Source organism: Odocoileus virginianus, chromosome 13 (genome assembly GCF_023699985.2).
Source record: "Odocoileus virginianus isolate 20LAN1187 ecotype Illinois chromosome 13, Ovbor_1.2, whole genome shotgun sequence".
NCBI lineage: Eukaryota > Metazoa > Chordata > Mammalia > Artiodactyla > Cervidae > Odocoileus > Odocoileus virginianus.
Window position 1 is genome coordinate 45,988,664 of NC_069686.1, and position 21,165 is coordinate 46,009,828.

At 34.5% G+C, this 21,165-nt stretch overlaps 1 protein-coding gene across 1 annotated transcript in view; it reads left to right on the forward strand.

Annotated features, from left to right (window-relative positions):
* Nucleotides 1-21,165, forward strand: part of LRP1B (LDL receptor related protein 1B) — a 2,064,747-nt gene that overhangs the window by 940,157 nt on the left and 1,103,425 nt on the right. The window contains 1 exon segment of the mRNA XM_070476260.1: nt 5,867-6,124. Within this exon segment, the coding sequence (XP_070332361.1) occupies nt 5,867-6,124 (258 nt within the window).

The following is a 21,165-nucleotide window of genomic DNA, read 5'->3' on the forward strand; positions in this document are numbered from 1 at the left end:
ATCATTAAGAGACTTCTAACTCTATTTAACAGGCACATCTTCATACGCATGCGCTGCTATAGCAAAATACCACAGACTGTGCAATTTACAGACACGAGAAATTTATTTCTCACAGTTCTAGAGGCTGGAAGTTGGAGATCAGGGCACCAGCATGGTCTGGTGAGTGCTGTCTTCTGGGATGCAGATGTGTCCTATCTTCACATTGCAGAAGGCCCTAGAGATCTCTCTAGAGCCTCTTTTTTAAGGCAGCGATCCCATTCATATGGGTTCCTCCTTCGGAATGTGAGCAGTGCCCAATCCCCATCAAAACTGTCATCTTGAGTGGTTAGGACTACAACATGTGAATTTAGGGGAAACAAACATTCAACCATAGGAAGATATATCCAACCATTCTTTGGAATTCAGTGTTACTATACAAGTTTGATGAAAGGTACCAAACGACTTCAAAGATATAGATATTTATACTTAATTACACTTATTTTGTCTATTAGATTGTATCTTTCTTGAAGACAGATGGTATAGACATTTATGCTTAATTATACTAATTATACTTAATTTTTCTATTAGGTCATATATTTTTTGAAGGCAGACTATCCTGCGTCATATACTGGTTGAAATGCCTTATATCCATAAATTCTAAAAAATAAAAAGTGCAATAAATAAAACATTTTCATCTAGTAAAACAGTGAGTGAAGTGAAGTTGCTCAGTTTTGTCTGACTCTTTGCGACCCCATGGACTGTAGCCCACCAGGCTCCTCTATTCATGGGATTCTCCAGGCAAGAATACTGGAGTGGGTTGCCATTTCCTTCTCCAAGTAAAACTGTAGTTTGGCATAAATGTATTATGACAATAAAAGGTAGTGCTAAGATAACTTACAGTATAATTGCAGTAATTGCATTTTCTTGCTTGGGCCAATACTATTTTTAGTGCCTTTTAATGTTTCCACTTTTGATTCATGTTTTAATTTTCCTTCTATAAAATGTGATAAAATAGTTTCTCCTGACATATGGCACAGCATATACTTATTCTAAATATCATTCAGTTCAGTCAAGAGATTTTTCTATTAACACAATAGTTAAGGAAAAGAGAGAAACAAATTTGGCCATATGTGTTTTGGAAATTAAAATATTTCAACCCCGTATCTTTTTTTCCATGTAAATGGTTAATTTTATTCATATTTTTAGTTTGGCTTAGTTGACCTTGATCTATAATTTATTATACTATTTGACTATACTATTTGACTAAATTATACTATTACACTATCTTTTTTTTAAACTAGATAATTTCCTCCTAGTATTTCATATTCAACTTTTTCTGCATAAATTTCTCTAAATTGCATAATTTTAGAAGGTTTTTTTTTTAAATTAGGTGTCTCTATGTAGATTGTTCTTCATTTTGTTGCATATAACTACAGTTTATGTCCTATGAAAAGTGAAAGTGAAAAAAAAGAAAGAAAAGTGAAAGTGTTGGTTGCTAAATCATGTCTGACTATGAGACCCTGTGTACCGTAGCCCGCCAGGATCCTCTGCCCATGGAATTCTCCAGGCAAGAATACCAGAGCGAGTTGCCATTTCCTTCACCAGGGTTCTTCTCAACTCAGGGATCAAACCCTGGTCTCCTGCATTGCAGGCAGATTCTTTACCTTTTGAGCTAGCAGGGTTCCATGAAGTGCTGCAGAATTTCCTATTACAAGTTGTTAGCATTATTCTCACTTCTCATTTCATCTTATTTTTAAAGCCTTTATATAGTTTCTATATGATAAATTAAAATTGTTTAAATTCTTCTTTAAATTATTTTAATTTTGTAAAGATTAAAAACCATTTTATAGGGCTAAATGGATTACAATTTTCCCTTTTCTCACATTTTAGTCCCACTATCTTAATTTGATATACTTTACATGGAATTTATTATTTACCCTTTTATTCAGAACCTCAGATTCTTTGTTCTTTCATCTTAAACACAGTAAATATTGAGAGATATCTACCCAGCTTCATTAACTGAAGGTAACTGCTCACAATTATAGGATTAGGTAAGGGAAATCTTAAACAGTATAACTAGATAATGCTTGTTATATGTGTATATGCATATGTATAGATTTGTATATGTATATGCATATGTATACATTTGTTATACATATTTATTATGTTTGTCTCTATTTTTAAGTGTCTGAATCCATAATTCCAATTACTTAAAATGAAACCAACTGAATTAATATTTTAGAATCAAATGGAAGAATTAATTAGAATTAAAAGGAAGTTTAAATGAAACATTAAAAAATGTTTAATTTCTCATGCTAAACATATGTTTAGCATCAGTTATATGTCAAATCATATCATTATAAGTATATAAATAAATTTTTATTATATTCTTGACTATGAGAAAAGAAGGATATTTTTGCAAGAATGTGGTTATAGTGGCTTGGAGTTTAAAAAGGTATATTTATGAATCTAGTCAAGTTAGATTTTTCATGTTTCCAAGTTTCTCTTTTTAATTCACAGTTTTCTAATCAGTTTTTTAAAATAATGGCACTTATTAATATACCATGATAGGAAAAAAATCACTTTTTGATTTTATACATGTCTGTAACTGTTTGAGAGAGAAAATATTCTTTTTTGGTGCTATTGACATATAGGAGTCAATAAAGAGGATGAAAACAGTTTTCCTCCTTCAACATGAATCAGTTGAAAGATTGTTGCAGGGATTTTTTTCAACCTAAGTCTTGATTTTCTAAGTTAGAATATTGACTGAGTACTTTCTTGTGTTTCAATCTATTTGGAAGGTTGATATTTATTACTTCTCATTAAGTATTGATGTATAAAATCTTTTGACTTAAGTCATCTGATGTGTTTTCCAACTGTTCCTTTGGGGAAACTGTTTACTGACTCTAAGTGTGGTATGTGAATAAAGCATCACATTCATTCTGGTCAGTCTGTTATCCTCATCACCCAAGCTAATGATAGTTTTTAACTTGCAAGTGGAAACACCTGGTAAAAATGCCCACTGGGGATCTATACAGTTCAGGCAGAGACAGATAATTTGTCAGGCTATGCCAGCTTTCATCAGGAAGTACAAAATAAAAGACTTATATCCTTAGCCCATGATGATTTTTGTGGGTTCTTATTGTTTAGTAGTTTTCCGCACTTCCATATCAGGCCTTATGTTTTATTTGTCTAAAGAGGGAAACCATAGATAATATTTAGCAAAAACACATGAGTATCACTTCATTAAAGCACATCACAACTAATATAAGTATCCTTTCTCCAGTATGTCATTTGAATTTTTAAAGTTACCATTATTATATCAAACCATATCAATTTACAAAGCATCTGACTTTCTCTTTATTGGTGTTCTGTTTATCTGAAGCTTTAAAATCAGCGGTTGATACATTTTGCATTAAGATAAGCAACTGACTCATTCAAAAAGCAGCTACAAAATGCAATAGATTGATTAGTTGTGTCAACTAAGCATTGCCTGTATTGACCATTGATTCATTTTTATCTCAGTGTCTAAAGAGAAGGTCAGTGTTGCTTCATATTCCAGCCTCTCTCCAAAAAAATGTCAATAACATACTTAAATTTGCTGACTAGTAGCCAGTTTGGAAATTGTTGTCTACATCTTAGCAATATTAGTTCATTTTTGAATGAGAGGCTATTTCAAAACAGGTCATTTCAGTTGTCAAATGAAGACATTAAGCATTAACATTAGTGTTGGTGCATCTTTGCTAACCAAATTATTTTGTAACAGTGCACAGAATGTTTCTAAAGAATTCTACTATATAAGCATTCCGTGTGTCCTTTGACTAATTCAGAATTTATAGTGAATGATCAATAGATTCCAGACTTTTTATAAATGCTAGAGATATAGCAGCAGAAATAGAAAAATAATGCATCAGAGAAAGAAATATGATATATGCAGTGTTTGGTAGTGATAAGTGAAAAATAAACTTGGGGATGTCTACAGATAGTATAAAAAGTTGTAGTTTCTTTCTTTTTTTTTTTTACAAGGTAAAGTGGTAAAAGAAGTTCTAACCAGAAAGGTGCCACCTAAATAACACCCAGAAAGGATGTCATAATGTCATGGCAGCCATTCCAATATATGATGATTATTCTAGAAAAAAAGAATAGCCTCTGGGATGCCATCCAGAATCTTGTTTAGTGAGCAGTAAGAAAGTCAATTTGTGTTGAGTAAGAGTGAGAGAGTAGTAAAGAAATGAAGGAAATGAGGTGAAATCCTAATGAGAAGACACATCACATAAGACTTATAGGTCATTATAAGATTTTGAATTTGAAATGGGAACCCTTTGAGAAATTGGTCAGAAGAGTTACTTGATCTGCCTTCACATTTTAAAGACAAAGCTGGCTATTGTATTGAAGAAGACTCAGGAGAAGGAGAAGGGCATAGAGGAAAGCAGAGAAACCAATTGGAATTGTGATGATCTGGTTGAGAGTTATTGGCAGCTTGGGGCAGGATGTTAGTAGTAGTCGCTGAGAAGTGGTGGGCTTACTGGTAGGTTTGACATCAGAGTCCAAGATATTTGTTGACACAATGGAGGTAAGGCAATAAAAAAAGGAGGAGTTAAATATTCCCCCTATCCCTATTTAGAACAAAAGATACTCTGAATGGAATTAAACCATCAACGGTGATTTTTTTAATGGAATTTTACTCTTCAGTTCAGTTCAGTTCAGTTGCTCAGTCATGTCCAACTCTTTGCAACCCCATGCACTGCAGCATGCCAGGGCTCCCTGTCCATCACCAAGTCCTGGAGTTTACTCAAACTCACGTCCATTGAGTTGATGATGCCACCCAACCATCTCATCCTATGCCGTCCCCTTCTCCTTCAGCCCTCAAATTTTCCCAGCATCAGGATCTTTTCAAATGAGTCAGTTCTTCACATCAGGTGACCACAGAATTGAAGTTTCAGCTTCAGCATCAGTCCTTCCAATGAATATTCAGGACTGATTTCCTTTAGGATGGACTGGTTGGATCTCCTTGCAGTCCAAGCAATTTTACTGTTTGTTTTATATATTAAAAAAAATTGAGATTCTTTTAAATTCAAATTTATCTAAAACTTATCTTTCTTACCTAGCACAAGCAAAGATATATTCCAAAAATTGGTCTTGAACAAATGTCTGTTACCACAGGATCTTATTTTCCTGACTGTAGAGAAGAAATGTGAATGGAAGTGGTGCAGTGACCATAATCTAGTCACTAAGAAAATGTGTGATTGTTTCACTTCTGGGGTCAGTCAAGGAGCCAGTGAGGTTGAAGTCACAGGAGCCTGCCAGCTTTACATGTTCTGCTTTAGAGAATCTATTTTTGACACTATACATCCACCTCAAAAAAGTGTGCTCTTGCTCACAAAGCAAGTCCGCAATATTGTATAGATAGGTCTGCTGCTTCTACTGCTGCTAAGTCGCTTCAGTCATGTCAGACTCTGTGCAACCCCACAGACGGCAGCCCACCAGGCCCCCCCGTCCCTGGGATTCTCCAGGCAAGAACACTGGAGTGGGTTGCCATTTCCAGATAGGTTAGTCTAGATCCATATCATTCCTAAGAAAAGCTCTCATAATGTTTCCTCTATTTGCCAGCATTGAAAGCAAATAACATTATCCTTAGCTTTAAAGAACACATTATGACTAAGAAAATCAGGAATACAAATGCTCAGTGGACTATGTTGTCCTTAAGTAAAATGTTATGGTTACTGGAGCATGTATGGGTTACTAATAAAAACTTTTTGAAAGCTTTTTTTTTTTAAATTTTAAAGATACATTAAAAAGATAGAACTGACTTTTAGTGAGTAATACAAAATTATCTTAAACATGTGACTTTTACCCAACTCACTTTCCTCTTTCTGTCTTATTCCAGAACCTACAGATAAACCACCTTTGCTATTAATTGCAAATTCTGAAATGATTGAGATTTTCTATCTTAATGGAAGTAAGATGGCAACCCTGAGCTCGGTAAATGGAAATGAAATTCATACTCTGGATTTTATTTACAATGAAGATATGATTTGTTGGATTGAATCAAGAGAATCTTCAAATCAGCTCAAGTGTATTCAGATAACAAAAACAGGAAGATTAACAGATGAATGGACGATCAGTATTCTTCAGTCCTTCCACAGTGAGTTTCAAATTATTTTATATGCCATCCTTTAAGGATTTCATTTACAGACCAGTTGACAGGATTCTTAGATTTCCCAGAATAGCTACTGGCTTCTAGAAAACTATCTATCCAAATATGAATGCACTTAAATAAGTGTATCCCCTGCATGTTTTGCATATATACACATAAACATAGAATCGCACTGTTATATAAGCAATACATTGAAGGGTTAATTTTAATTATTTCTTTAATGCTTATTATCATATCACCTAGATGAGAACTGTGACTTTTCACTGAATGATAATTTACAATGTGTGATAGTGAAGGTGGGGATAAACAAAACAGCAAAAAAAAAAAAAGCAGAGTCAATAATAAACTCATCAACTGGTGTATTTGTTAAAATACCTTGAAACTATTAATTTTATGCTAATTGGTAACAACTACCTGTGTTTGTTGACTTTTTTCCTAGTAAATCAGAGTTTTTCTGCATCTTCTTCCAAGAGTAATTTATAATTTGTGATTCACTTGATTTCTCATGTTGGATATTCACAAACTAACACCGGTCCTTTTCTTTATTTTGCATTGTCACACACACACACACACACACACACACACACATTCTCTCTCTTTTTCTTACTCTTCTGCTCTCCCCCACCCCCACACACATGAGAGTATAAAAATGTATTTGTGCTTGCCTGGGAAACTGTATGCATAAGAATTTCAAGAAGTGTCCCTTCATTTTATGAGGTACAGAAAAACACTCATTCTTAAAAATTCTACTAATGTGAAAATTGGCGTGCGTGCTATGTGTGCATGCTAAGTCACTTTGGTTTCTGACTCTGTGTGACCCTATGGACTGTAGCCCACCATGCTTCTCTGTCCATGGGATTCTCCAGGAAAGAGGAGGTTGCCATGCCATGCCTTCTCCAGGGGATCTTCCTGACCCAGGATTGAACCCATGTCTCCTGTGTCTCCTTCATTGCAGGCAGAATCTTTACTGCTGAGCCAACAGTTGGTAGAGAAATGAAAACAATGTACAGTCAAGTTAAGGAGGAAAAAAATAAGAGTATGGTGGTAGAGTAAATGCAGTTTTCACATATAAAACATTTGGTGTTTGAATTCAATAATCTTATTAATGTTTGTGATATATAATTAAAGGGATTAGTAATTGATCCTTAGTAAATGTAAGAAAATATTACTGTGTAATGTTTGATAATTATGATTAGGTTAAATAAAAGCAGTGGCAAAGATTGTAAGAAAAATGAAATATGAAGTGAACAGAAGTAAATGTTTAACTAATAGAATATAGCATTTTGAAGATTGTCTTAACATAGGTAGAACAGTTAGTAAGGTTGTTTATTGTGACAGTGGACCAAAAATGTCTAGTGAAAACAATGGGCAATGTCTCTTGTGAAGATTCTATGAAGAGATGATAATTCATAATAAACAGTAAATAAGTAGTGATCATAGCACAATGAATCCTTTTATGTGATATGAGTATTTCAGACATTGATTTAGCCAGTAGTTGGGAATCATTTGAACAAAAGACCCCGATTTCTGCCATGTTAGTGATTACCTCAAGTAATCCAAATGTATTTGTCCATAGCAAATGGAATATAGGCAGTCAAATAGCTAGAATATTCACTTAAGTTGTCAGGTAAAATTATTTTCCAAGTGTACTTAATTAACTTCTTTTCTACATTTAGTATGCCCTAATAATAGGAGTGATCCTTTCTTTAATATGTATTTTTCAAGAAACTTTAATAATATATCTCAAATTGGTCAAGCAATAATACATTAGAATATTCATAGAAAATAATTCATAACTTAGATAGCATGCAATTTATAGATAATTCTTGGTGAATTAGAGAAACTAGAGATTGATTTTGTTAGGCAGTTCACTAAACTGATGAAAATAACTTTCATTTTGAACTATAGAAAATAAATGCAATGGAAACATTTTAATTAGAATAAATAATTGTTAATGAAGTCAGATTTAAGCCATGCAGTCAGTCACTTTAGAAAAGTGTGATTAAATATGTGGAAGTAAGTCATGGGACAGAGATGTGATCATGGCTGGGCATCTTAGTCATTGCTTGTAAGCTGTGTATTTTATCAGCATGTCACAGAACAGTTGCCAGTGGATGTAATGGGCTCTGCATTCATCATAACAGTTTGTGGGTTAATAATGAAGTTTGAATATTCTTTGCATATATAATTGCATAAAAATCTCTTCACCGTATAAGCAAAAATAATGACCTGATGGGCGTGTGCCTGAATACCTGTCACTATCCACTGCTCCAGAGATTCTCTGTTTAGGTTCTCCTCCCTCATTATCTTTAGATACTTTTCTCTGAATTTACCTCAAGAAAACATTCTTTTCTGAATAAAATAAAAAATTTTATTTTTCAAAGGAAAACTGTGAGGTGAGTCAGAACGTTGGTAGATGCCAGGGGCCTGATGGGTGCAGGGGAATAGAGAGTTAGTGTTCAATGGGGACAGGGTTTTGATTTAGGAAAGTGAAAAACTGGGGAGACGGATGATGGTGAGAGTTGCACAACAGTGTGAATGTACTTATGCCACTGAACTGTACAGTTAAATACGGTATGGTTAAAATAGTGTGTTTTATATTATTTGATTTTTACCACAATAAAAAATTAAGAAAAAGATTACTATAGGGAGAAAAGCATTACAGGTCAAACCCACTTGAGTTTAAAACTTAAATAGTACTTTAGTACACAATCTATTACAACATAAAAATTTTATTGCACACCTTATCTCGCTGAATACCCACCATATCTCTGTGGAGTGTGCAGGAGAGATATTCTCTTCCTGTTTTATAAGATATACAATTTTAACTACAAGACTCAGATATATTAAGCAATACTGAATGTCTAAAAAGAAGACAGAAATAAGACATCTAAATCCTGTGTTCTTGCTTCTACATTAAGAAGGGCAAATATGAGTCCCTTCAAAGAATTTCCCAAGTCTACCACAAATAATAATATCTACTTCCCTCATAGTTCAATCAGTAAAGAATCTGCCTGTGGTCAGGAGACCTGGGTGCGATTCCTGGGTTGGAAAGATCCTCTAGAGAAGGAGATGGCAACCCACTTTAGTAGAATCCTGGGGTATGCCTGGAGAATCCCACAGACAGAGGACCCTAGCTGGCTAGAGTCCATGGGATTGCAGGAGTCAGATATGACTTAGTGACGAAACCACCATCACCAAACTTAAATGCACTAAATGACTATATGCAATGGGGAGGCATTGCTATATTCCTCATGCTGAAGGGGAAATTGAGATCCTGAACTGGGTCAGGCTTCTTACCCTTTGCTACACACACTGTGCAATGGTCTTAATTTTTAGTTTTCATTTTAGACAGCCAAAATTGTCAGGTACACTAACATTAGAAACAGTGGCTCACAAAGGCAGTGGGAGACAGCTATATAAGAATCTTAGAAGGAAGTGAACAAGGTGAGTGGTACAAGGCCTAACTTTTTCAGCCCAAACAAATGATTCTCAATATTAAAGAGAGGCCTACCTTTAATATTGAGAATCATGCCTAAGCAATATTGTGAGAGAATGAGGAATTGATAATAATATGCTCAATAAATTATATTGACAAAGGAATATTGGGAAAGATGCTAGAAATTGTATTTCAACTTTAATTTATCCTTTTTAAAGATGCCTAGTATTTATTAGCTAGTATTTTTGCCTAAAAGTTACAAAATACTAGATTTTGAAGAAAAGTTTGGAATTAAGTGTTCTATAAGCCACATAGGTTCTCCAGGTATGAATGCAAAGCACGTTTACAGCAACTAGCTATTTCCCCCAAAGTACTATAGTATGAACATAGAATCACCTAACAGTGGAAATGCTCAGCTATTTCCTCAGGACAAAGTACATGAAGATGATTGAGACAGATAAGAATATTTTCTGCATGTATCTCTTATTCAGGAAGATGACTGAGGACCAGTTTTTCTCTTCCAGATATATAGTTGACACTTTCAGTCTATTTTTGTATATATTCAATATTCTTCAAAACTTGAGTATCACCATTCTACTCTAGACTTTACTAGGTTGTCTTCATCCATTCATGTGTTCCACTATCTAGCAAACAGCATGCTGGGTCAAAAGCAAATAGATTGTTTATTCTTCATACACTTCGCTTCTGGATTAACCCCAATTCACTGACTTTTATCTTCCTTTTATTTGGTCTGTTTCAATATCAACCTTAGCTTATTTTCCATTTGAAGCTCTACCTAAGATCCTTTGTTGGATAATTTTTGGATTCTAATACTTTGCCTATGTCTTTTCTCAATCTTTACTTCTTTTTCTTTAGGTAGTAATTATCTAGATAATCACATAATATTAACAGATGATATTTACTGAATTTTATTTTATACATTAACAATTATGCATATGTATTTCCCTATCATTACAAAGATTATATGATATGCATGCTGTATAAAATAGTTATATAAGGTTAAATAAGTTAAATAATTTTTAAGTTAATAAGAAACTTGACCTCTTAATCTCAATAGTTACTAAATAATGGCCTTTATTAATTATGAAATATTCCCTATTTGCTTCTACCCAGCCTAGGAATTTCATAGCCTTCAGTGCTTCACCCACCATCAAGTTATGACTAGAGAAAAATGACAAGACTGTGTCCCTATTGTAAATGCAAGCATAGTCTTAGGACAAAATAATCAACCTATAACAGAAATGCTAGACACACACAGTGTCAGCTCCTAGTGGGTCTGCACTTTAGAAGATTATCAGCAGTTGCAGCAACTCCCTAAGATAACACAGTATGATATAAAATCATGCAATCCTCATAGAAATTTGGCATACTTTATTTATAAGTCACATGCTTAAATACTGCATTTTTATGAGCTATCCTCTGCAATTATCTTTCTCCATTTGATGAGTAAAAAGTCATTCATATTGCTTTAATTTACCTTTATATGATTGCTAGTGAAGTTGTCTATTCCAATATGAACTTACATATTCACTTCGGTCTCTACAGTTCTGTTCAAGTGATCATGATGCTCCATTGCTTAAAATCAAAATGCAAAATATTTAGTAGTTTCCCATTTAGCTAAGGATAGAATTAAGGTTCATCATATGGCTTCTCTACAGGCCTTGCCTCCCCACCTCAAATCACGTTCCACCTAAAAAAAGTAGCAACGCTTTCTTTTTGTACTTTGTTTTATAACTTTCATATGTGTTTGTATGTGCTGATTCTTCACTATAGACTGTATTTTGTCATATATCTATAACCTAGTATCTCTTACTCATTCTTCAAAGTATCATATCCTTTTCAAAGATTTTCCAGTTGAGATTAGCAGCCCTTCTTATGTGACTCTAGGACATCATAGTACAGATGTGAGGTATTTTAATTGTGTATTTACCTGTCAGTTTCCCAAATAAAAGGTAACTCCTTTAAGTTTAGACTTGCTTTGTAGCTCAGATGGTACAGAATCTACCTGCAGTGCAGGAGACCTGGGTTTGATCCCTGGGTTGGGAAGATCTCATGGAGTAAGGAATGAAAACCCACTCCAGTATTCTTAGGATATGTGTTTTATTCATCTTCTAATCAAATTACATAAAAATGCTTATCTGTTCTAGAATAAACTTAGGTAACAAGTAAGGGATGAGGAGTGGAGAATTAAAGGGGACAGAGGTAAAACCAACTTCTGGAGAGACCATGCCAAATAACTACTAGAGACATAGAAAGCCAGTCTGCATTATGGTTAAGTAAGATCTTTTCTATGTCTAGATAAGAGCCTCACATGTTCATCTTGGTGTTCTTGAGATTCACATCTTATCAGCAACTCCTGGCTTTTATGTGTGTTGAACCTCTGACTTTTCCAGGGTCAGTAAATTTGCCTGTAGGTTTATTTTGGGACCTAGCCTTAATGACAATAGGAACAACTTCATGCAAATCTTTCTGAGTCTCCCTACCCTGCAAGTCAGTTGTAATTAAACAATATTGGAGCCAGAGCTCTTAAAATAGAGGTCAGTTAATTCTTAGAACAGGAATAAAACAGAACAGCCTAGTTTGGAATTTTAACCCTTCTCCCTTCAGTCTGATTAGACATTTTCTTAGAAAGGAGGTTCTACTATTTTATATTTAGGTCTTTGGATGCATAAAATAGTATCAAGAGATGTGACCCCAAATGTTTTGGGGGGTAAGAAGCACAGCACAAAGTCAGGATATTCTTTGTCTTTCTTAGCCTCTGAGAAGCCCTGTTAGCTGCCTTCAGTCTAGAACTTCTTGTGTTTAGTTCTTCATGAGAGATTGCTGCTGCTGCTGCTGAGTCACTTCAGTCGTGTCAGACTCTGTGTGACCCCATAGATGGCAGCCCATAAGGCTCCTCCATCCCTGGGATTCTCCAGGCAAGAACACTGGAGTGGGTTGCCATTTTCTTCTCCATCATGAGAGATTAAGTATTGATATATTTAGCAATTGATCAATTTTGGTTTTAGCATTTCCTTAGAGAAAGTTCAAAAGCTGGTCAGCTTTCAGTTGAGGAGAACTGAAGAAGAGGAAATAGTGATGACCACCCTAAATTATAAATTAGTAGGATTTTTTTGTTTAAGAAAAAACAGAAGTAAAAGAAATAAAATAAAATAAAAGAATATTTTATGATCTAGATTTCCCACTTCAAAAAAAAATGTACTGTTGTAGTTGTTTTACCTGTTTATAATCCAGACATTTTGGTCAGCATATCTTGTGAACATCGACATTTTGCACAAAAATCTTGGCTGTAGTAACTGGTTTTATACTAATATTTTCCCTAAGAAACTTCTGAGAAGAATCCACAGCATATTCTCAATATAATAAGGATATTATAACTATTTATTATCAGAGACACATTTTTATTAACTACTACTTGATAAGCAGATACATATTTTATTAAACTCATTATAATTTTTAAAAGCCCCTCATCTTTTATTTAGTATATTTACATGGAAACATAAAATTGACTTTCTGGAGACATGGTTGCTGCATATGTGTATATGTAGTGTATAACTAGTTATTATAGCTCACTCTTGCTGGGATTTGAAATTTTAACAAAACAATCAGACTGTCAACAGAGAACTCAAAAAAGAAACATTAATATTAGCAAGAATGTTGATCTGAGGATGCATATACAGAGAATTTTCAAAGTTTCCTTCTTGATACCATAAGTTCAATGTTGTAGACATTGGTTCTAAATTATTCCTTAATTTTTGCATGATGAATTTATACTGTGAAGTAAGTAACCTATTCTAATTGACAATCAGTGCAAAACCATAAATTGCCATCCTAAAAGCATAGTTAAAATGAAAAGATAAAAGTTTTAAGAACTCTGAATACTTTGTTCCTCTGTAAATTGGTCTTCATTCTTAATTGCTAGGTTGGAAATAACTCAATTATGAATTTCTTATCATTTGGCAACATACTTGAAGTTTATCAAAGCAGAAATTAGAGATGTGCTAAGTAGGTAAATCCTAAAGGAAATCAATCCTGAATATTCATTGGAAGGACTGATGCTGAAGCTGAAACTGCAATACTTTGGCCACCTGATGTGAAGATCTGACTCATTTGAAAAGACCTTGATGCTGGGAATGGTTGAGGGCGAGGGCCAGAGAAGAAAGGAACGACAGAGGGTGAGATAGCTGGATGGCATCACCGACTCAATGGACTTGAGTTTGAGTAAGCTCTGGGAATTGGTGATGGACAGGGAGGACTGGCATATTGTAGTCCATGGGGTTGCAAAGAGTCGGACATGACAGAGCAACTGAACTGTACCGACCTGAAGTAAGTAAAGCGTCCACCTGCCAATTTAGGAGGCACGGGTTTGATCCCTGAGTCAGGAATATCCCCTGGAGAAGGAGATGGCAACCTGCTCAGTATTCTTGCCTGGAAAATTCCATGAATAGTGGAGCCTGGTGGGCTACAGTCCAAGAGGTCACCAAAAAAAAAAAATTAACACAAAAAAACTGCCACTTTTGAAGAGCCTGATTTCTTTTTCTTTTTGCCTAGAATCTGTCACAACTGCTATGCACATATTTATTTTCAGTCCCATACACTTTCTTTTTATTCTGTTGCTCAAAGAGAGGTATGTCCAGGTGCAAACACAGCAGCATGCAGTTAAGGGTTCCAGATCCCAATCTGTTTCACTTTGTTTACCCCAGGATCACCTTAATTTATTTGAGTACTGAACACTTTACTGGCATTTTTGTGGGTATGACTGTGAGCGCACGTCTGTGGGTGCTTATTTCTAAGGATGTGATAGGAACGTGTGTCATACATATTAACATCCCAAATATCTAGTGTTATCCACTTTGAAAATTTTGTTCTAGAGGTCTTAGGGAAAATCACTCAGATCCCATCCTCCCAACACTTTTTACTGTCTCTGTGGCTAAACCTGTAAGGGTGGTGTGGTGTGTACAAGGGGATAGAAAGAGTCACTGTACCAGCAGTTTTCTAACAATTTCTTCTCAAGAGCCTGATTACTTGTAATTTGTACCCAGAGAGTTATGACAATTATAGGACCCACATGCCACATGCCCAGAGACTGATGACAAAACCAGAGACCTTTCAAAATTGGTGCTTATAGGAATTAGCTATGCAATGAAGATTTGGTCATGTGTAAAATTCAAACTGGAAGGAGACTACTGAAAGATGATTGTAATTGACAGTGATAACAGAGAGTATATTCTGGAACTAAGAATTTCAGCCAGTGTCAAGTAATTTAATTATAGCAGGTTTTCCATGAGCTAGATAAGTGTATAGTGACAGAATCTCTTAATGGTAGAAGAACAGTATCAAATGATGAGATGGTAATATAGATGGTAAAAGATTTTTTTAAATATTTATGAAATATAAATCTATATTTATGTAAATACAGATATAACTATAGATAAAGATGTAACTATAGATGTAGCTATTGTGTTGGGGTACATTCACAGGTATTCCAGTTGTTAAAAGGTAGAATTTTGGTAGTGTAGCCCTGATAATTTTCTAAGTTCTCCATAAAACACTGGACTAAAGTTCAGGTCTGTGGAATTCCTACTGCTTTGATTCTGTGCTTTTCAAGTAACTTTCAGATTTGATTTCTCAGATAGCATAATTCTAGGAAGGGATTTATTAGGATGACATCTTTAGTAATTGTGTCACTGGAACATTCTCTCAGTTGTAAATTGACATTTTGTAAATTGACATTCTGGTTGATAATATTAGTCCCCTGGGAGTCTGGTAAGTATGAAATAATTTCCCAAAGTCTGATAATCCTTTGGTGGACAACTCAAATAGATTTCTTGAAATTACAAATCTAATGATGAGATCTGTGTTTAAAATATTCTATAAGCCTTTATCATTTTAATTAACAACATTTACTTAGTAATGTTATGTAAGGTCACTAGGCAACTTTTGTTATTTTAATGTAAGAATTAATCTGTATCATTTTAATCTCCCTGTTTTAAGGTACTAGTAAAAAGAACTATCTATCTAGCCAATTATTCAGTCCAGCTTCACTTATAGAAAATAAGTCACTATACTATATAACCAAAACTGAATAGTAGAGAAAGGCTTATGTAGTACTAATCACAGTGAAACTAATTTCCCCAAAAACCTATGTCTTAAAACACATCCTACAAATGTATTATAGAGTACATAAGAATAATATATAATACTACACTTCAGTGTGTGAAGGTCATAAGAATAATAATGCTATATTATAATGTTATTATATAATATTATAGAATTATATGATATATATAACACTAATTAATAACACAAACATTTATATTTCTATAACCAAAGAAGATTCTATTTAAAATGTTCATGTTGTTGGGAGATTCTATTTTGCTTACTGATAATAGCAGCAACAAGAACCTTGTGGCTTGATAGAATGGTTCAGCTTGTCTGAACTGGTGATAATAACATTATCAATATGAAACAATTTACTTGGTCTTAAGACTTAGTTTGTGTTACTTAAAAATATATTGCTAATTTGTTTGGAGTTATGAGAGGTGAATTAATTCAAAATTATTATAAAGTTTTAGAGCTTTGAGGCTTTGATTTATGAGAAGGATAAGGGCTTCCCTGGTGGCTCAGATGGTAAAGCATCTGCTTGCAAATCAAGAGATCCATGTTTGATCCTTGGGTCAGGAAGATCCCCTGGAGAACAGAATGGCAACCCACTCCAGTATTCTTGCTTGGAGATTTCCATGGACATAGGAGCCTGGCAGGCTACAGTCCACTGGGTCACAAAAAATTGGACACACCTGAGCAACTAACAGTTTAACTTTCACTTTATAACAGAATAAATTAGGTCACAGTTACCACTGCAAAAATTTTGTACTTAGAGTAGTACATTATGATTGTGATTACTTTATAAAAAAATGTCATCCACAATTACATCAGCTGTGTAGATAATTTGTGCAAAAAATGTTTGTTTCTGATATGTAAAAATAATTGAGGCAACATGATCCTAATGCATGAATTATGCAAATAAAACCTCAAGGTTATATTCCATTCTATATGTTTAGCCTGAGTTTTTAGACTCTCAGTTAATGTCATTCTTACTATATCCATGGGATGATAGTTACAAAACTTAATGGATTATCAAGGTATTGATTTTGATAAATCCAAGCTGAATTATTTGCACTTTACAAATTTATGCTCTTGAATTATAGGAATTCAATTATTTTTTATAGTTCATATTGAATATGGTATGTGATCTATTTCTGAGAATATATTGAAAGATGATTCTAGCCATATATATAAAATAAATATTAGCCTCATTGGATCATCCTGTTGAATTTTAAAAAGAAATATTGTGTGTGTTCAATCATGTCCAACTCTTTGCAATCCCATTGATTGTAGCCTGCCAGGATCCTCTGTCCATGGAATTTTTCCAGGCAAGAATACTGAATGGGTTGCCATTTCCTTCTCCAGGGGAATTCCCCTATCTAGGGACTGAACCCATGTCTCTTTTGTCTCTTGCATTGGCAGACAGATTCTTTACCGTTCAGTTCAGTTCAGTCCAATCACTCAGTCATGTCCAACTCTTTGTGAGCCTATGGACTGCAGCACGCCAGGCCTCCCTATCACCAATTCCCGGAGTTTACTCAAACTCATGTCCATTGAGTCGGTGATGCCATCCAACCATCTCATCCTCTGTGGTCCCCTTATCCTTCCTCCTTCAATTTTTCTCAGCATCAGGATCTTTTCCAGTGAGTCAGTTCTTTGCATCAGGTGGCCAAAATATTGGAGTTTCAGCTTCAGTACCAGTCCTTCCAATGAATATTCAGGACTGATTTCCTTTTTTTTTTTTTTTTTTGTATTTTCAAAATTGTAATTAGGTATTACCAAAAAGTAATAAACAACTCTTAATTTAGAGTGCAAAATAAAAGCACCTCGTTATTTTCAAGGTGCAAGAGCAAGAACAGCAAGAGGTTCTTGAACAAAGGGTATTTGGAATAGAAGAGCCATATTCATTTGAAAATATTTACTGGACACTTATCACAGCTAAACACAATTCTAGGCTTTGGTAATATAGCAGTGAACAAGACATACAGGATCCCTGTTCATATGGAACTTCCAGTGTTGTGAACTACTAAATACTTAAACTACTATCATTCGATATGACTGCTGCGGGAAAGTAATATGATAGCAGTGATATTGACTGATGGGAATGAGTCACTGTTACTGGCAGCAGGGGGTGAGGTGTCAAGGTTGGGGCATGGTCTTCTTAATATCCATTGGTCAAGGGAGGCTTTTCTGAGAACTGACATTGGAACATATACATAAAAAGGAAGTGAAAGCACAGCCAGGCACATTCAAATATTCTCTTTTCTTGTTGATTAGATACAAAAGTCCTATGAAGGGAACTTTCTTTGCAATTTGAGAAAAAAGTAAGGAGACCAGAGTGGCTGCACTAAAGTGACATGAGTTAAAAGGGAGGTTTGGAAGTCTCATAATCCATATTAAAGACTGAATTTTGTGCTAAATGTGGGGAAGTTTTTTGAGACTTTTGGGAGAATGATATTTTGAAAAAAAAAAGAACAGACTCAGCACTTAGAGTAAACTTTTAGTTTACTTAAGTTTACTGTCTACAACTTTTAGTTGTCTACTAAAACTATGCAGAAGAAACAATAATGTAATGAAAGTTGGTAGTCTATTACCATGGACTTCCATGGACAGAAGAAGCTGGTGGACTATAGTCCATGGGGTTGCAAAGAGACACAACTGAGAGACTAACACTAACACATCTCATTTCCTGGGTGACCTTTATGGAAATGTGACAGAGAGAAACACTCCATAGAGTTTTGACTTAGAATTGAGCTAAAGTTTAGCAAGCTTAGGTATTTATAAAAATATGTGATGTACTTTTGAAAACACTCACACAGGACAGTAAATCTCAAGAGTCCATCAATTTGTTAAGACTTTTCTTCACTGGCAATTAAATGTACTATAGATCTCAGATCACAGACCTTTTTTCATGTCATGATATAATTTGTGTTTTACAATGATCACTTCAGGGACTCTGAGAAAATAGTTATAGTGCATTTAGAAGGGAAGTAAGGTCCAGTTAAGAAGCTGTCGCAGCATCTAGAGGAGAGAAGATAGTGCCTGAGCAAGGTTTGCTGGTAGATTTAATTTGGGCTAAAGTAGGAAGAGATAAATATAAGATGAAGGATGAATTCATTTGAGTTAAAGATCAAAAAGAATAGTTTGCCTAGTAGGAAAAATGCACCTTTGCATAAGCTGGTTTTTTTTTTCCTTTGTTGTTGTTGTTGTTATCTAGAAAGAATAATAAGGATTGCCATCTTCTCTAAGTGTATCTACTATAAAGGGGGGAAAAAAGTGACTTGTCCTTTGGATTAGAAGAAGAAATTGAGAAATAGTGAAACAGGAAGGTGGAAAGAAGTTCAAAAGCTCTGTCATCTCCTGTCCATTCTTTCTAACAAAAATAACAACATCCACGACCCATGAAGATAATTGATACCAGCTCACCATCCCATATCAGAAGTACCTTCTTTGTCTTTTTTCATAGACATATATGCAGATTTCATGTAGAACTTTGTGACTGTTCCTATCAAGAACTGATGTTCATTTTGACTATATTTCATGTATTTAAACAGGAGCAGAGCAAGGAAGAGGCACACTCTTCTCAGACAAAGGAGAAAACAACAAAAAAAGTCTCTATAATGTGCCACAAATTCTATTCCTGAATAAGAATATTCTTGCCCATGGCACACCCAAATTGAACTTCTTTAGTACCATTTTAATTATTGTTCTAAGGGAGCAGAGCCTTTGCTTGCTCAGTTCAGTTTATTTAATATAATATAGGGATAAAGTAAGTATATGTTTCTTGATTGTAGCAACATATAAAAATAAATGCAATTACATCATCTCATCATTCAGAAGGCATTTTCAAATACTCTACCAAAGAAAAGTGCTGTGAAACCAAAATGTTAATTTCCCACTTAAACTGGGAGACACATAAATCAGGGAAAACACAGTTTTCATAAAATCTTGACATTTTATAAATTTCATTTTTACCTGCCCTTCTCTGTATTTACACTGGAAACACTATAATTCTCTTCAGTGAAGGCAACATCACAGCTTAAGGGACAATATTTGAGTGGAAATAAAAATGTTAAGTATTCATAACATACAAGAACAGAAATGCAAATTGAAGCAATCAGTATTTGGAATGTTTCTGAATTTTTGTGTGTGTGATGGCTTCAAAATTTCTATGATTTTTGGCTCTTTCACATAAGCTAAAATATAACTTAACTGTAGTAATCTAAATATGATTACATATTTAATGTTGACAAAGGAATATGATAAGTATATGCTGCATAATCTCATCACTGCTCTGATATTCTTTGATGCCACCATATCTCTCCTGAAGGTTTCAGGATCTCCCTGACTGGTCATCTGGTTTCAGATTTCTACCCTTGTATCCACACAGCACCCAGAATGATCTTTAAAAACTGCTAATCAGATATTGAACTACCTTGCTTGAACTATCCTGTCCTCAGGGACTTTCTGGCAAACTCTGCAGATTGCACTAAATATCTGTTCTTTTTTTGAAGTTTGTTTAAAAAATTGTTTTTCAAAATATAAGTACAGTTTTTCTTAAAAGTCTAACTGTATTAACCAAAAAAGATAAAAAGAAAGAAGAGACATAGCATGTGGATAATAAATGATAGATGATTAAATAATAAGTGAATTAGATTAATGTCTTGGTGAGTACAGTAGTGGTGCCAAGATGAAGAACCCCAGAAAGACTCAAAAATTAGTGACCCTGGGCACCTCTGAAAATGCAGATATAGAATAGGACTAATGATAAGGTGATTAGCTTAGAACGTAGTCTGAAAATAGGTATGCTTCTAAATTTGCTCCCCTATTCATAACAGCCAGGCAACTTCTTATCTCCACTTGAGTAGAAAATAGGATGTTTTTAGGATGTTTTATTTTTGAAGCAGTTAAACAATGAATGGATTGATAAAAGGAACCATGGCTATCGAGCAGACACTACAAACTAAAGTGAAGGAAGGCAGGTAACAAGAAGGATGTCAAAAGCAAAAGAATAAATCATTAGATTTCTATGTATATCCTCTTATAGAGGATATATATATATATTCTTTTCCAGATTTGTTTCCATTGTAAGTTATTACAAAATGCTGAATATAGTTCCCTGTACCATAGGAGGACCTTATTGTTTATCTATTTTATATGTAGTAGGGTATATCCATTAATCCCAAACTCCTCATTTATCCTTTCCCCACCTTCTTTCTCCTTTGGCAACATAAATTACTTTTCTTTATGTTTTAATTTTTTTGTTTGTTTTTTCAATTTTTATTGGGGTATATTTGATTTACACTGTTGTGTTAGTTTCAGCTGTATGGCAAAGTGACTCAGTTATTTGTTGTTGTTCAGTTGCTCAGTTGTGTCTGACTCTTTGTGACCTCATGGACTGGAGCATGCCAGGCTTCCCTGCCCTTTACTATCTCCTGGAGTTCGCTCATATTCACATCCATTG